The 17,849-nt window shown below is 42.5% G+C and overlaps 1 protein-coding gene across 2 annotated transcripts in view; it reads left to right on the top strand.

Moving 5' to 3' along the window:
• The window catches only part of SSPN (sarcospan), a 129,433-nt gene extending 112,224 nt beyond the window's left edge, over positions 1–17,209 (top strand). Inside the window, exons 2-3 of one of the 2 annotated variants that reach the window (XM_027129410.1) lie at positions 8,856–8,942; positions 15,024–17,209. In XM_027129410.1, coding sequence (XP_026985211.1) covers positions 8,886–8,942; positions 15,024–15,389 — 423 coding nt within the window. In that variant the 5' untranslated portion in view covers positions 8,856–8,885 and the 3' untranslated portion in view covers positions 15,390–17,209. The remainder of the gene's footprint in view (positions 1–8,855; positions 8,943–15,023) is intronic. The other variant, XM_027129409.1, reaches the window with a different exon arrangement.
• The last annotated feature ends 640 nt before the right edge of the window (positions 17,210–17,849 follow it).

The raw sequence follows: 17,849 nt of genomic DNA, 5'->3' as shown, positions 1-17,849 counted from the left end.
AAATAAAATAAGGTAAAATAAAATAAAGTTATTAAAATAAAAAAATAATTATTAAGAAAAAAAATTTTTTAAGTAAAAAAAAAAAAAAAAAACGGATGGATAGAACCCTAGGACAAATGGTGAAAGCAAAGCTATACAGACAAAATCTCTCACAGAAGCATACACATACACACACACAAAAAGAGGAAAAGTGGAAAAAAATAATAAATCTTGCTCTCAAAGTCCACCTCCTCAATTTGGGATGATTCGTTGTCTCTTCAGGTATTCCACAGATGCAGGGTACATCAAGTTGATTGTGGAGATTTAGTCCGCTGCTCCTGAGGCTGCTGGGAGAGATTTCCCTTTCTCTTCTTTGTTCGCACAGCTCCCGGGGTTCAGCTTTGGATTTGGCCCCGCCTCTGCATGTAGGTCGCCGGAGGGCGTCTGTTCTTCACTCAGGCAAGAGGGGGTTAAAGGAGCCGCTGATTCGGGGGCTCTGGCTCACTAAGGCCGGGGGGAGGGAGAGGCACAGATGAGGGGCGAGCCTGCGGCGGCCTCTTGGCGTGACATTGCACCAGCCTGAGGCCCGCCGTGCGTTCTCCCAGGGAAGTTGTCCCTGGATCCCGGGACCCTGGCAGTGGCGGGCTGCACAGGCTCCCGGGAGGGGAGGTGTGGAGAGTAACCTGTGCTCGCACACAGGCTTCTTGGTGGCGGCAGCAGCAGCCTTAGCGTCTCCTGCCCATCTCTGGGGTCCGCGCTGTTGGCCGTGGCTCGCGCCCATCTCTGGAGCTCCGTTAAGCAACGTTCTTAATCACCTCTCCTCGCGTACCAGGAAACAAAGAGGGAAGAAAAAGTCTCTTGCCTCTTTGGCAGGTCCAGACTTTTCCCCGGACTCCCTCCCGGCTAGGCGTGGTGCAATAACCCCTTCATGCTGTGTTCACGCCACTAGTCCTCTCCCTGCGCTCCAACTGAAGCCCGAGCCTCAGCTCCCAGCCCCTGCCCGCCCCGGCGAGTGAGCAGACAAGCCTCTTGGGCTGGTGAGTGCTGGTCGGCACCGATCCTCTGTGCGGGAATCTCTCCGCTTTGCCCTCTGCACCCCTGTTGCTGTGCTCTCCGCAGCTCCGAAGCTTCTCCCCTCCGCCACCCGCAGTCTTCGCCCGTGAAGGGGCTTCTAGTATGTGGAAACCTTTCCTCCTTCACAGCTCCCTCCCACTGGTGCAGGTCCCGTCCCTATTCTTTTGTCTCTCTTTATTCTTTTTTCTTTTGCCCTACGCAGGTACGTGGGGAGTTTCTTGCCTTTTGGGAGGTCTGAGTTCTTCTGCCAGCATTCAGTAGGTGTTCTGTAGGAGTTGTTCCACGTGTAGATGTATTTCTGATGTATCTCTGGGGAGGAGGGTGATCTCCGCGTCTTACTCTTCCGCCACCTTCCCCCTCTCCAGAAGACTATGTTTTCAGCTTAGACTAGTGGTTCTCAAAGTATGGCCTTATTTATTAGAAATGCAAATTCTCGGTCTCCACCCCAGACCTATTGGATCAGAAATTCTGGAGACAAGGGAGATTTCACCAAGCCCTCCAAGTAACTCTGAACCACTAGCTTAGACATTGTCTTACCAGAGGCAGTGGCAATGAGAATCTAGTAAAAATGCTTGAGTTATGCTAAAATATTCTATCCCATCCTTCTGAAATCTTGATCCAATAAACATCCTTTAATAGATTCTCATGAAATATTCTTTTGTATATTATGTAAATCTCTGATAAACTATATATTAATAAGCAATTGTCCTGAGACTGCATTCATTTGACATATTGCAATATATCTATCATTTGTTGAAAATTATTTCTAATACTCTACCTTAAATTCTATTAAATAGATGAAAACCCATAGAAATTCTCTTAAGAAATATCCAGAGAAATATGTACAGTTCTGCTACATCTCTTGTTGATCAATTGGCTGTGCAAATATGAGAGGAGAGTTCATCTTGTTACTATATTGACTGAAATAAAGTGCTTTAAATACACAGGTGAACATTGATTAACTAACAGAAATAGAGTCACATTTCAGGCACACAAATGAAAGGGGGGGATGGAAGGAGGAGAGAAACCTTGAAAGACATTTGACAGAGGAGGTTGTATTCTCCAGATAGCCCTGTCAAGCAGCTCTGTCAACAACAAAAAGAAGAAAACAAATAAATTGGAGGTTGTGTGAATGTCACAAGACCAGAATATAAATATGACATGGAGCGAAGTAAATACCAATAATTCGCATTCTCACAAAATGTTTTAGGGTGATACCTTCTAGCTATGCCAAAATGAAAAGAAAAAACATGATATGTAGGTAAATCTCCAAGACCCGGGTCCATCCACCGTTCGCTTTTTATTCACAATAAGCCAATCCTCAAAAGGCACCGCTGCAGGAATAACACAAAGTGTGACAAGACTCAGGACTCGTACATCTAGAAATGGATTTAACATTCAGAGAACATTTCAACTCTGCTTAACTTTCTAACTCTCAAGAGAGAATGCAGTCTTCACTCTGAGCAGTCAAAGAACATCTTTAGACAGAATATGGAGTTTGTGACTTAGGTTTTCTCTTCTTGCTAAACAGATTGCAGAAACATGCATCCAAAAACAGGTTTAAAATTATGGGATTTCTTTTCACTAAAAAAATCTTTTCAAGCTTTTCTTATCAACATAATTATCCATCTGTACATGAACTAAATCTTCACAAGCTCTTCAGGGCTAGCTGCCCTTTCAGCACTAGTTTTCCCAGTGCCACCCAGGTCTTGTCTGGTTTTGTGTTCAGTGATACCACCTGTCTGCCCCTGGTCCAATGGGTGCCTTCTTGAAAATCTTATGTAACTGCCTTTTTCCTCTTCCATGGGTCTCACCTCACCATATCCAATGGAAGCCCTGGCCCAGAATCCAAGAATGTTGTTCCAGAGAGGCCTGGCGAGTATCACCACTCATTAACAAGAGCTCCTCCTTCCCCACCCTGGGAAGCCAGAGCACCCTGTCTTCCTGGTGCGCCCACGTCCTGCCCACTCAGAAAACAAGACCCTTAGTCTGGCATGAGAAATCTGGTTTCCTCCCCGTGGCCATAAAGTCTTCAGTTTTTGGATTTTTTTAAACATCTTTATTGGAGTATAATTGCTTTACAATGGTGTGTTAGTTTCTGCTTTATAACAAAGTGAATCAGTTATACGTATACATATATCCCCATATCTCCTCCCTCTTGCGTCTCCCTCCCACCATCCCTATCCCACTCCTCTAGGTGGCCACAAAGCACCTAGCTGATCTCCTTGTGCTATGTGGCTGCTTCCCACTCGCTACCTATTTTATGTTTGGTAGTATATATATGTCCATGCCTCTCTCTCACTTCATCCCAGCTTACCCTTCCCCCTCCCCGTATCCTCAAGTCCATTCTCTAGTAGGTCTGTGTCTTTATTCCCATCTTACCCCTAGGTTCTTCATGACCTTTTTTATTCCCCTTAGATTCCATATATATGTGTTAGCCTAAGGTATTTGTTTTTCTCTTTCTGACTTACTTCACTCTGTGTGACAGACTCTAGGTCCATCCACCTCACAACAAATATCTCAATTTCGTTTCTTTTTATGGCTGAGTAATATTCCATTGTATATATGTGCCACATCTTCTTTATCCATTCATCTGTCGATGGACACTTAGGTTGCTTCCATGTCCTGGCTATTGTAAATAGAGCTGCAATGAACATTTTGGTACATGACTCTTTTTGAATTATGGTTTTCTCAGGGTATATGCCCAGTAGTGGGATTGCTGGGTCATATGGTAGTTCTATTTTTAGTTTTTTAAGGAACATCCATACTGTTCTCCATAGTGGCTGTAACAATTTACATTCCCACCAACAGTTCAGGAGCGTTCCCTTTTCTCCACACCCTCTCCAGCATTTATTGTTTCTAGATTTTTTGATGATAAGCCTTCAGTTTTAAGTGTTCAATAAATACTATTCTTCTATAAAGTGCTTGCATTCTAAACTCCAATAAACCCTCTGATAAAGAAGTACTGTTCTAATATGAAAATCTGTAGGTAAGAAAATGAACTCCCCACCCCCTCCCAGAGCCGATTGAGCCCTATCAGAAGGCCAAGAAATTAAAAGATGTTGGATTGGGACTTCCCTGGTGGCGCAGTGGTTAAGACTCCTCGCTCCCAATGCAGGGCGTCCGGATTTGATCCCTGAGATCCCACATGCATGCCGCAACTAAGAGTTTGCAAGCCGTAACAAAGGAGCCCACTTGCCAAAACTAAGACCCGGCACAACCAAATAAATAAATAATAAATATTAAAATAAAATATGTTGGATTGACCCAGGCTTTATAGCAAATATCCTACACTAGGACCTAGAAGTGAAACTTTCAAAAATCCAGAAGGATGATCAGTTTCATAGTATTTAGACATGTCATGATGTACAACCAAAGTTACATGAAATATATTTGAGATGCTTTCTGCTCAAACTATTCAATGGTTCTTCATAACTGGGTAACTTCCTTGGCCTTTTTTTGTTTTGCCTAGACTGTTTCTGGGTGACCCAGCATTTCTGATGGTTTCCATTGCTTTAAGGGCTTATGTTCAGCTAAGATCCCTTTCCTGAGTTCTAGGCCCACGTGTCTGAGATTTGAGTTCAGGTGGGCATTATCGGTTTCCATTCCCATTCCGCTCTTCCTCTTGTATCTTGTGCCTTACTAAATGTGAACTCCATCCACCTGGCAGCTCAAGTCAGGTAGCTGAGCACCTTGCTTAATCCTCCCTCTCCTTCAACCCTCACACCTAATCAGTTCTTAAAGCCTTGGATTCTGCTCCCTTAACATCACTCAAACACACCGACTCTCGGTTCCTACTGCTACCTGAGCTCAGGCACTCATCATTTCTCCATAGATGGAGAACAGCCTCCCAGCTGGTCTTCCCTTCCCAATCCATTCTTCACAGCCGGAAAGACCATTCTAAAAGGCAGCGTTGATCACATGATTCCCTTGCCTCAAATGTCCTAGGTTGAAATAAAAGTTCCTTGTGACCTACTTCCTGCCCATCTCTACAAGCTCATCTTTGGCTTTTTCTTCTCCCATCCTCTGCACCAGAGCTCTGGGAGACCTCAATGTTTACTCTGCATTTCTCCATGCTTTTGTACCCACTAGTACTTGCTCTACTCTTCCTAACATCCTTCTGCTTAATTTCTGCTTACCTTTCAAAATCCATCTTCCTCCAGGAAGTTTCTTCAAGTTGCCTTCAGGTTAATCACCCCTTCAGTGTATTACAGCAGACACGGTCTTAAAATTTACATGGTATTGTAACCTCACTCACCTCTCTTTCCCACTGAACTGAGAGCTCCTTGAAAGCTGAGACTGGTTTTTCAGCGCTCAGTTCCTGGAGCTGTTAAAAGAGTCTGGCCTCAAAAAGAGTTCTGTCGACTGACTAAGTGAAATAGTCTAGAGTGAGGTTATATGTTCTTGTGCAACTTCTTGCTGGAAGCCAGGCTAAATTAAGGCTTCACAGAAGTAGACACTACTGAAGTAGAAAAATTTGTTCAAGGAAGACAGAGTCAGATTTTTAAGATACTGGTCATTTAGGCTCGATTGTTGGAATGTGTGTTTCATGAAGACAAAGGGGAGAGTTTTGGCAATTGCCAACTTCTCAATAGCCTCTAGGGACAAAGACAGTTATGTAGGAGACAGCCTGACCCTGTGCACCTGCAGACAGATGCTAACAAGTGAGCCCAGGCACGTACTTAGGGATCTAACCATCCCCACAAGCAAGTTTAGAAGCTTCCATTGGGTTTCTTGCCAATAAACAAAAAAGAAAAGGTCTTTCTTCCATTGTTTTAGTTCTGCAAATTCTTTTTTTTAAAGCATTTAAAAATTTTTACTTATTTATTTTCTTTATATTTTTGGCTGCTTCGGATCTTAGTTGCAGCTCGAGGGGTCTTCGTTGAGACACGCAAGATCTTTTCATTGCGGCGTGGACTCTGTTGTGGCGTGCAGGCTTCTCTCTAGTTGTGACAAGCGGGTTTTCTCTCTCTAGTTGTGACTCGTGGGTTCCAGAGTGCGTGGGCTTTATAGTTTGCGGCACGTGGGCTCTCTCGTTGAGGCGTGCAAGCTCAGTAGTTGTGGTGTGCAGGCTTAGTTGCCCTGTAGCACGTGGGATCTTAGTTTCCTGACCAGGGATCGAACCCACATCCCCTGAATTGGAAGGTGGATTCTTTACCACTGTGAAGTCCCTAGCTCTGAAAATTCTTAATTTGAAAATACATAGTAAGCCATTATAGGCCTTATCAAACTTATACCTCAATTAGATATATTTTTTAGATATATTTTTTAAAGTTTTGAAAAGGAACTTCACCCCTGCCTTTGAAATATGGCCACGTTGTGGGTTACACAAACAACTTCAGTGTCATTACCTCCACATCTGCCCGTGCTCTGCTGAAAAGCTGTCTCTGTGGGTCCTATCTGCTTTGTTTTCTACCCAGCCCTCTCCAGCCCACACTGTATCTGTTGAACTAGGAATGTCATCTCTGCTTTTAACCATCAGCCTGTCCTAATGGTGGAAAACCCTGAAAACAGCCTGTACTCAAGGAAGGCTTGGCTTTTGGCTTCACAGTCCGGTGGAAACCTAAACCCGCAACTTGGGAACCAGTGAGGGCACAAGCCACTTATTGATTTTGTAATCAAGAGGAGAATAGGATAGAGGTGCTACATTAAAATGTTGTGTTGGCTTTGTAAATAAACAGCTCTACCACCCTAGCAGGTCCGAGGTTCAAAGCTGGCCCTGGGGATAGGAGTTATGAGTATCACCAAACCAGCCATGTAATGACTTGCTGGGTGACTCTCAGCCACCCTTCCAACATTGTCTCTAGGAAAATTGTGCTTATCAGAAAATGCGATTCTGTTGCTTATGTTTTTCATCCTAAAGTAGAACTTAGCAACCTTTTAAGGCTTCCAAAGTTGAGTGTGAATAGGTATGCTTTGATTAGAAACGCTAAATCACAGTTTAAGAAACTCCAATGCACTAAAAAGAAAATCAAATCGAGTAGGTTTTATATACCACATCTTCTTTATCCATTCATCTGTTGCTGGACACTTAGGTTGCTTCCATGTCTTGGCCATTGTAAATAGTGCTGCTATGAACACTGGGGTGCGTGTATTTTTTCAAATTAGCGTTTTCTCTGGATATATATATATATATATAATGGAACGTTATTCAGCCATAAAACGGAATGAAATAATGTCATTTGCAACAACATGGATGGACCTAGAGATTATCACATTAAGTGAAGTAAGTCAGACAGAGAAAGCGAAATATCATATGATATCACTTATATGTGGACTCTTAAAAATGATATAAATGAACTTATTTACAAAACAGAAATAGACTCACAGACATAGAAAACAAACTTATGGTTACCAGAGGGGATAGCGGGGGGTGGGGGGGGGGTAGATAAACTAGGAGTTTGGGATTAGCAGATACACACTACTGTATATAAAGTTGGTAAACAACAAGGACCTATTGTATCACATAGGGAACAATATTCAATGTCTTGTAAAAATCTATATTGGAAAAGAACCTAAATATATATATAAATAACCGAATCACTTTGCTGTACACCTGAAGCTAACCCAACATTGTAAATTAACTACACTTCGGTTTAAAAAACTGTTTTAAAAATTGAGCATGTTTTCCCTCAAAGTTGCCATGCCTCCTGCCAGCCTTCTTTGGGTCAGTTGCCCCCCCCCCCACTCTTTCCATCACTGACACTCAAGAACTTGGAGATGGCTTTCTATTTCTCCCACTCCAGTGTCCTCCCACTGGTCATGCAATAGCCAAGATGTATACATTTTACTTTCACTACACCTTTCCTCTCACCTCTTTCTCTGACTTCGTCCACCACCCTCTGAGCTCTGGCTCACCTGATAGATTAATCTTGCTTAGATTAGTAAAATAAGATTCTGGTGTTCTCACCGCCAACCCACCCAACACCACTGCTCATTTTCCAGAAACATGTCTTGAATCATGTCATTCCCCTGCTCAGAAATGTTCAAGGGAGCCCCACTACTTCCTAAATCAGTTCTACAACCCCAGACTTTCCACCTACATTTTCTGCTCTATATTTTGTTATTTCAACTGTAGATACACGTTTGCTATTCTTTCCACACACAGTCCTGCATCCACCTGCGCTCGTACTGTTTCACCCAAGCTACCTGGTTCGAGGGCGGGTTCCATCATTTACTAGCTTTGTGCTTCTGTTTCCTCACTTATAATGTGAGGATCATAATAGCACCTACTTCATAGGGTTTTGTGCTGATTACTTGAAGAAATCCATACAAAAGGCCTTAGAGGAGCCCAAGCACCAGGTAAGTATTCAGTAACTGGTAGTGATCATTATTATTATCATCATTCCTTTCAAGGACCATTTCAAATCCACCTCTTTAGAGAAGGCTTTTTTAATTGCCCAATTCAATGTTATTTTTTCCTTCTTTTTGTACTTCTCTGAATAGGATTTGACACAGAATGCCCTGCCGTAGAATAGTGTGTGCGCTTATCGTGGCCTGCCTGGACTGTACAGTTACTGAGGTTGAGGAAATTTTGTTCATCATTGTATTCGCTGAAGGACCTTCTACAGCACCTGGCACATCAGAAGGACTTAATAAATACTGGCTAAATTGAAATAAATTGATTTTCCTATTTTTAAAACTCTGTTCCACAAGCTGAGAAAAAATAGCACATAAAGATAAGCAAATGAAATGAGCACCTTGATAACAAGGATGTTACTGGTGAAAGACACTGAGATTGATGTCATTAGAATGCACGGCTTTCCTTGATAACAACCTTTCCTCCCTGTTCTCCATTGCAGGTCTGCTTAGTGGCCTATCTTGGTTTGTTTATGCTTTGTGTCTCCTATCAAGTTGACGAACGGACTTGTATCCAGTTTGCCATGAAAGTAAGTTGTCCTTTTTCTTTCTCTTTTATCATCACATAGAAGGAAACACAAGTACAAAATTAAGGAGGACTTTTTAAGGGGTTGTATATCTGATTATTCTAGAAATTGCATTTTTAGACAGGCCAAAAAATGTTTTAGGAGGGCATTCATCCAGACCCCAAAGGTAATGCTGATTTTTTTTTTGTCTTAATTTCCATGAACTGGATTGGCACAGAGCATATGAAGTGTCCTCCAATGCCCTTAAAAGGAAAATTGAAAACTCATCAGTTCAGCGAAACACTTGGCCAGGGAAAAAGTGTCTATATCAGTGCTCACTTCCCCATCTTGGGGGTTTTTTTTTTAGAATGTTTTAATAATGAAGCAGTCTAAGTGTATTTCCCTTGGTAGGTGGGATCACCGAGACAGAAAAGGTACATTGGGTGCATTCAAATGACCTGTGCTAAGAATCTGAGCGCAAAGGCAGGAGGTTGGGGTATGCTTGGTTTAGCAAGTGTGTGTGCCTTAACGAGGGCCTTTTTTTTTTTAGAGACACTGTGTTTGGTTGGAGCCAATTCAAGTACACAGCATTTTCACTGCACAGTAGAATCTGCTCCAAAGGGAAACACAGACACACCCTTTCAGAGTTTAGGGAGATAAACAGCCCACTCAGAAATCAGTTGGTAGAAATCAAATTCCTACATTTTCTTTCAACTCCTGTAGCAGAGAACAAAAAGCTTTCTGTAATGTTGGTTTGGTTTTGTTTTGGTTTGGGGGTCCAGTCACATTGTTTACTTTTCTTCTATAAGAAAACACAGAAAAACTGGATACTCCTTTGTAAGATGTTAGTATATTCTAGTATATTGATATAAAAGCGACTGACATAAAAAAGCAATGTGCTCATATATACATATATATATTTAAGTCATGTCGTGAAAGAGTAATTAGTGAATAAAATATTCAAATTATTTTAACTAGCAAAAAGAAACTGGCTACACAAAAATGTATGCTATGATCCTACGGAGATTAAATAAATAGCTCTTATATGCACAGAAAAAATAGTTTCTCTGAGTGGTGGGATTATACCTACATTGTGTAGTTTTTTTCTTCAATTTTGAGATGTTCTCCAATAGTTAGATGTAACTCTTCTAATTTAAAAATTTAATGGATGCTATTTTAAAAATTGATAGAGTTATAATTTTGGTGGATATGCCCCACCCACCCACCTTGGAAATTTTACTTTTTCTGTCTGAGGGTGTCCCTTAAAAGAAGGCCAGATAGAGCAGACATCAGTCCATGTTTACTTTTTTGGTAGAAGTCTGAATAAACTACAAGGCTTAGTGATGATTTTGTTTTTTAAAGCCTAGTAAGAAATTATCTGTTAAATTATGGGAATTTCATTCATTTTGTAAAAAGGGCTCTAAACTAGGTTCATCAGTTTCTGTGAAATGCCCTCATCCCCCTCTCCACCATGATCCCAGGAAACAGCAGAGGCAACAGCAACATCTTCACAGAAGCCCCTAAAGCCATCTCAACGTCTGCATTTAAAATAAGGAGCAAGGACAAAAAAATTAAAAAATAAAAAAGTCACTGCCAATGTCAGCCAGGTTGAGAATTCACCACTAGGAAGATCTCATTAACTATCTTTTTTTTTCACCTGTGACAGACATTGACAAATACAGAGGCACTTTTCTCTTCTCCTGAATGTGACCTTTAGTGATGCTTGCTACCAGCTCTCTAAGGTGCCCGCTATATTACCTTCAGGTCGAAAATGAGCTCCGTCAATCTCCAGGTTTTCCAAAGGCACAACAGGTTACAGCGGACTTCCCTTGTGCTCCTGACATCATTTGGGGGAGAAGGAATAAAATGCATCTTCATGAGGTGTTTCTCACTAGCAAAACCGCATTTTAGTGCTTACGTGTTGATACCCTGCACCAAGCTTTGGTGGCGAATTTACTTCCTTCTGTTGAACGCCCAGATAGCGCGTCCACACACACACACACACACACACACACACACGCCCCACACACTTCCCTTTTCCTTACAGACAGTGGCCACGGGGGTTTGTCTTTTCATCTCAAGCTAGCACAGTCTTCTCTGGCGGCCCTTTGGCGAGCCCTGTAAGCCGCCGGCGCCTTCCATCTTTCTCCCCAGGCCCTGCTCCCGAGTTCTGCTCCTGGGCTCGGCGGGCCATCCGGCCGCTGATTGGGCTTCCTGCCTATCCTCTTGGCCCTGTTTTCTCGGGGCTCACCTTGATGATGTTCAGAAACGTGTCTGGTTCGTGTGCGTGCAAAAACACTCCGGGGCACATTCCCCACGAGGGCATTGCAGTCGCAATAGCCTCTGAACTTTGAAGCGGCGGCCGGGTACCAATTAGAGGCGGCGAGCGCGGGGCGCGCCCCCGGGCGCTGTGGTTACATAAGCGCCGGGGGCGCCCGCCTCCGCCCGCTGCGCAGTGCCGGCCGCCCGGACTGACACAGGCAAGACAGATGCGTCCCGAGCCCCGCTGGTATCAAAATATATTTGCTGGCCTTCCCAAGGTCATCGTAAACACTCTTGTTGATAGTTATGCGTGCCGTGTACGTAAAGCAAGCCACTTGATTTTAAATTACAGATTCTGCCCCAGAAGCTTGTTGCTGTCAGCTGAGTTAAAAGCCGCGAAGGAAAAAATGCTACAGCGCTGCAGATGTAGCCCACAGGCTTTGGCCGATCAAGTCTATATTTATGTCTTGAAATGGATAAGAAACTTGATTCTGTGGCTCACTCTTGCTTACTTGGCCCGATGCTTTCCTGCAGTGGGAGAGGCAGAATCACAATGTGTGAGCTAATGCGCCGGTGAAAATGTATTCATATTTAAAGGAGCTGAGGGGCATGGCTTTTGTTTGCGCTCTTGAGGCTTCTAGAATATTTAATATGCTCAATTAAAACTGAGCAGTCTCTGTGCTTGTGTAAATGTTCACGTCCTTTCTACAAGCCAAGGATGTGTTGTTACTCTCACGTGACATAGAATAACACAAAGCCAGTATAGGGTGGATATCCTAAAAGTCCTGAGAACTGGCAGCTCTTTCCAGGTCTGCTAATGTGTTCATTTCAAGAATACTTAAATATTTAAACCAGGAAAGCCCAGTATCGATTATTTTGATCCTTAGAGTAATCCTGTGACTTAGGTGCTAGATGAAGAAACAAAGGTACCCATGGGATTGATTTAATTTGCCCAAGGTTCATAGTTATGGAGGGGAGAACCGGGATTCTAACTCAGGCTGTCAGCTCCCCAGTCCATGCCTGTAACCATCACCAGGCACTGCTGTGTACTTGGTAAAAGTCTTGGGCAAATCTTTTGCTCTTTGGGCCCAAAAGTTATCTTTTAAGAAGAGACAGGGGCTTCCCTGGTGGCGCAGTGGTTGAGAGTCCGCCTGCCACTGCAGGGGACACGGGTTCGTGCCCCGGTCCGGGAAGATCCCACATGCCGTGGAGCGGCTGGGCCCATGAGCCATGGCCGCTGAGCCTGCGCGTCCGGAGCCTGTGCTCCGCAACGGGAGAGCCCACAACAGTGAGAGGCCCGCGTACCACAAAACAAAAAAAAGGAAGAGGAAAACTCTCATTTCAGCAAACGGATTTTTGTGATGGTTATGAGAGAATATTTTTTGCAGCTATTTGAATAATTTACAGATCGAGAATGAGGGATTATTGTCATTGTTTCAAGATAATGCCCCAGCGGACGTTATAGAAATTCTCTCTCTAAGGATGAGTGTGTGGGAGAGAGTTATGACAGGACCTCCGTAGCCCCATCCACTGATGGCAATATAGTGTATGAAGAAAACTCCAACTGGGGCCATTCTGCTAAGCAGATGACTCTCAGGTGAAAAATCATCCCTTAATTTGGGCCCTCCCTGCTGGTATAGTCACTCATGTCGCAGGCACTGGAAATGCAGCGGTCATGGGCAGGCACGCACAACACGGCCAGCACAATTTAATTTGGCCCTTGGCATCAAGAGTTTGAAGTCAGTTGTCAAGCCTGAATATTTCAAAACAACCCAGAATAATTCAAATATTCTGTCCCAATGGCCCCACAAAATAAATCCATACTTTTTAGCCCAAGAACTACTTTTTTTTTTTTCTGCAGAAAATATGGCCACTGAAAATTTGGCGACAGGCAGGACCAAGGTGATGCATTCAATAGCACAGATTAAATATTTCCTCTTACATTTTTGAAATGGTTTGTTTCACTGTGTGTTTTTCTGGTTCCCTTCCTCCACGGGAGGCTAAACGTGTTCAGTATAAGTTATCCTTGTTATGTCCCTGAGATAGATGTTTCCATAAACTGCTTCACAGATGAAGAAATGTGGGTTGTATTTGACAGTCCTTCGTATGATTTGAAAATGAAAAAGAGAGTGTGTGTTTAAGATATTTTTGATGAGAAGATCCAAAGAACCCCTGCACTCTTTGCTCGTGCAGCCATAGGAAGATGAAACGGCTTTAACCAGGTCCACTCTCTTCCTGTGTCCGCAGTGAAGCTTCCAAGCAAACCATACACATGCTCAGGGCACTGACACACACACACACACACACACACCAGTCAAGACAGAAAAAATAAAATTTTAAGTATTCTATATTTAAGACTTGAAAACATTTGAAATTGTCCCTGTGTGCAAAATCACTCATCTGGAGGACTTATGCACACATAGTTTATAATCTTGTATACATGTTTTTATTTTGAGTTGCAATTAGTTGAAGGCAGGGGGAGGGCATAATCTTTTCAGAGCAACTTTCATCTGAACCTGGACGTGGCTAATCTTCCTTAGAGGAGTTCACATTCAGCAGAATTGCTCTATGAGCAACTTTTGACTATGGGAATGTAAATCTTGCACTAAGAACTGGGGTCAGTACACCAGTCCCAACAGCTGGGGACTCTATTCTTTATCTAGATCCTCAGTAGGTTGGGCCATTAAGAGAAAGGTTTTCAGTAGGGAAGTCCAATCACAAGATTTCTTGTTCTGTAAAATGGTTTATATTGTGGCCACGTCAACAAGCACCCACAATTTTTGATCAAAATATTTCAGGTGGGGGGCTTCCCTGGCAGCGCAGTGGTTGAGAGTCCACCTGCCAACGCAGGGGACACAGGTTCATGCCCCGGTCCGGGAAGATCCCACATGCCGCGGAGCGGCTGGGCCCGTGAGCCATGGCCACTGAGCCTGCGCGTCCGGAGCCTGTGCTCTGCAACGGGAGAGGCCACAACAGTGAGAGGCCCGCGTATCATAAAAAAAAAAAAAAAAAGTTTCAGGTGTAGGGTAAATGTCTGAGCTGTTCAGGGATTCCATGGTTCTTTAATAGCAGAGTTAGAACTTTAACTAGACTTTTCCATTCCAAGGCTAACACATAAGCCAACGGTGTTCAGAACCTTGGGGCTGAGGGACGATTTAGTTTATTTTTATGCTCAGAAACTACATGGTTATAGGTGGACTTGGGATGAGACTTGTAGATGATCAAGTCACCTACCTTCTAGAACCATCATTTTTTTTTTCTCCCAGCAACCTCTCACTGGGGACCCTGGCCTTCCTGGACATAGATTGGCAACCACTCCATTGAATATAGTCTTTTTCATTAACCCATGTTGCTAGTTGACCAATCATTGCCAATTTTGGCCAACACAGTGTTTATATTGAAGAAATTTGTTCTCTACTTCCTAGTCTTGTTTCAGTCTTTATATCAGCAGTTGTTAAGGTCAAAACAAGCACAGCATGCCTTTCAGGGATGGCTCTTGTGTTTGGGAGTCATCTAAGCTGCCTGCTACATCCATATACAAACATCTCCAAATCAAGCTAATATTATTGGCTCAATTCATGAAAAACACCCGACATCTGTTCGACAAATGAAAATACGATCAGAGTTTTTCAGATTGTGATCAGATTGCTCACTAACAGTCCATAACGAGCCATTGCCATGTCTTGGGTACCATGTTTCTGAGGAGAGACAGCCCCTCCATCAGGGAATGGAGGGAGAGAAGGAATCTTGGGAGAGAAGAAGAAGAGCTTTTCTTTATTAGCTTTGCCAATAGTCATCCAACGTTCTCTATAACTGGAAAGGTTTTCTTCTGCTTTCTTGCAGCTCTTGTACTTTCTGCTGAGCGCCCTTGGCCTGACGGTCTGTGTGCTGGCCGTGGCGTTCGCCGCTCACCACTATGCACAACTCACACAGCTCACCTGTGGAACCACGCTCGACTCCTGCCAGTGCAAACTGCCCTCCTCCGAGCCCCTCAGCAGGACCTTTGTGTACCGGGATGTGACTGACTGTACCAGCATCACTGGCACTTTCAAACTGTTCTTACTCATCCAGATGATTCTGAACTTGGTCTGCGGCCTTGTGTGCTTGTTGGCCTGCTTTGTGATGTGGAAACACAGGTACCAGGTCTTTTACGTGGGTGTCAGGGTGTGTTCCCTGACAACTTCCGAAGGTCAGCAGCAAAAGGTCTAACATTCTTGTTCAAAGGTGGGAAAGCAAACAGCACCCTAACTAGCTGAGATTTTTTTTAAAAAGGATAAAAAGAGAAAGAAAATGAAGAAAAAATGAAATTTGACAATAACTAATATTCACTGTTCTAAATGAATATTTTTATATTTTTCAGGAAATGAAAGAGCATTTCTTCAGGTTTCCATAGTATTTTTTTTTTAATTCTTAAGATCTAAACTGACTTTGGGATATTAAAAGAGCACGGTACAGGGAAAGAATGGTATAGTTCTATCTTTAAAGTCTGGAGTCTATTCCTAATACTCATGTTACCTATTACTGATATAATCTTCTTTCCTGTTAGTCCAGTTTGATTTGGACAGTTTCAGACCCACTTGCTAAATTTTGTAGGATCTTCCTCCAGGCCTTTCCCCGCTCCCACCGTGATCCTCACTACGACTCCCAGAAAAGCAGGGGGCAGGAGGAGGGGGAAAGCTGAACAGCCAGTGTGTCTTTCTCTATTTTCCCTGGTAGAGATGTCTTCAAGGCATGAAACAGCTTAAAAGAGCAGAGTAGAAAAGGAAGAGACTTTGCAAAAGGCTAAATAATTACAAACACCTGGGTTGGGGCCCCTGGCCTTTTTCCTCTGCTCCCTGATTTCGGATCTGTAAATAGATCACTTAGTGAATGCTTTGGGCGATTGCTTCTCAGTAACTGAAAGCTGGTGGTAGTTGTATTCTTAACGATATAGAAGGTTTAAAAATAATTACATTATGCTTCTATTCTGTCATCTAAAACAAATCATTAAAACTAATTTCTAGCTAATGGTTAATTATAATTATGCTCAGAAGTCTATTTAATGAGCCCTGGCTGTACTTACGTGGCACTGTCGGGATTTGGAGAAATTACTATCACAAGAGAGAAGGCTTAAAGATTCTTTCTTCTGAAAGCCAAGCTTTACAAGGGAGAAAAAAAAATTTTTTTTTAATTAATAGCTCAGGTTAAAAATACTCATTTAAATGAAAACGAGAGCATTTGTAATGGGAAATGTTTATACAAATAGCACATTTGTGATACGTTGTAAAGTATCTCTCTTGGCAGCTAAGTACTGTTGACGAAGATTGAGTAATGCTGAGGTGTCCCATTCATGAAATTATATTTGATATGTAATCTTATTATTGATTTGTATGCACAGTCAACTAGAGCCTTAAACTAATGTTTTCTGAGGTCATTATTTGAACATTTGGCCATTGACTTGGAGGGTAATTTTTGGTTTTGTTTTGAAGTGACTGCGACTTAAAAGAGCACAACTACTCTATGGTGGGAGACTTTTCTCTCTAGTTATTGTTATCAATGAATTTGGAACAATATCAATGTTTTAAGGAAGGAGCTCAAAATGCAAATTCATGTAGCATAAATGTTACCAAAAACTTTCTCTATTAGTATGCTCTGTTGAAAGCAGAAATTCAAGATAATTGAGCTTAATTTGCTTCTCCATATTGCCTATTGATATATTTTACTAATCATTAAACCCTACTCTAAAAAAATAATTTCCTTGTTTGCCTTAAGAGGTATATGAATAATTCCATCGATTGTGACAATAGTGTCGATTATTACATGATATGAATATCCATATAAAAAGGGAAATGTTAAGTTAGTTGGAGGATTGTAAATATATTTTATGCCCTCCAGATAAAACACCTGATTAACAGATGTTAAAACCTTTTTATGTATTGACTTGCTTTAAAAATGGCCTTCCTGGGGCTTCCCTGGTGGCACAGTGGTTGAGAGTCTGCCTACCGATGCAGGGGACACGGGTTCGTGCCCCGGTCCGGGAAGATCCCACATGCCGCGGAGCGGCTGGGCCTGTGAGCCATGGCCACTGAGCCTGCACGTCCAGAGCCTGTGCTCCGCAACGGGAGAGGCCACAGCAGTGAGAGGCCCGCGTACCGCAAAAAAAAAAAAGGCCTTCCTACACACTAGCTCAGGCCAAAAATGCACCTCAGGGGCTTAATGGATGATTCTGGAGCAGCGGTTTAATACACAAAAATTACATCAACACACACCAAGCCTCCCGATGATGACCTAAAAAAATACTTTGTACCCTGTTAAAAAAATTCCAATAACTGTATCCATTTTGATTTTGACAGTTTCCTACAAAAGAAAATGACTGCTAATCTGTGGGCTCCTTTTTAAAGAGTGAGAAACCAGTGCTTTAATGCTAATTACTATGAATAAGTCACCATTGGAATCACACCCTGAATACCTTGAACAATTTTTTATAGCAAACACTACAAATTTTTCTATCAGAAAATTAAATTCTACACAACACTAAGGTGCTCTATGCTTTACAAGCGATTCACAGAGTATTTCAAATGGTAGAGTAACTCTAGCTTATGTGCTTCCTTTTTCTAAATAATGCAACCGGTAAGAACTGACATGGTGATAAGCTTGGTAATAATCAGGAGATATATATATATATATGTG

Source organism: Aethalodelphis obliquidens, unplaced genomic scaffold, assembly GCF_003676395.1.
Source record: "Aethalodelphis obliquidens isolate GAN/ISIS:26980383/991018 unplaced genomic scaffold, ASM367639v1 scaffold36, whole genome shotgun sequence".
Classification (NCBI taxonomy): Eukaryota; Metazoa; Chordata; class Mammalia; order Artiodactyla; family Delphinidae; genus Aethalodelphis; species Aethalodelphis obliquidens.
This window is presented reverse-complemented; position numbering and strand designations above follow the sequence as displayed.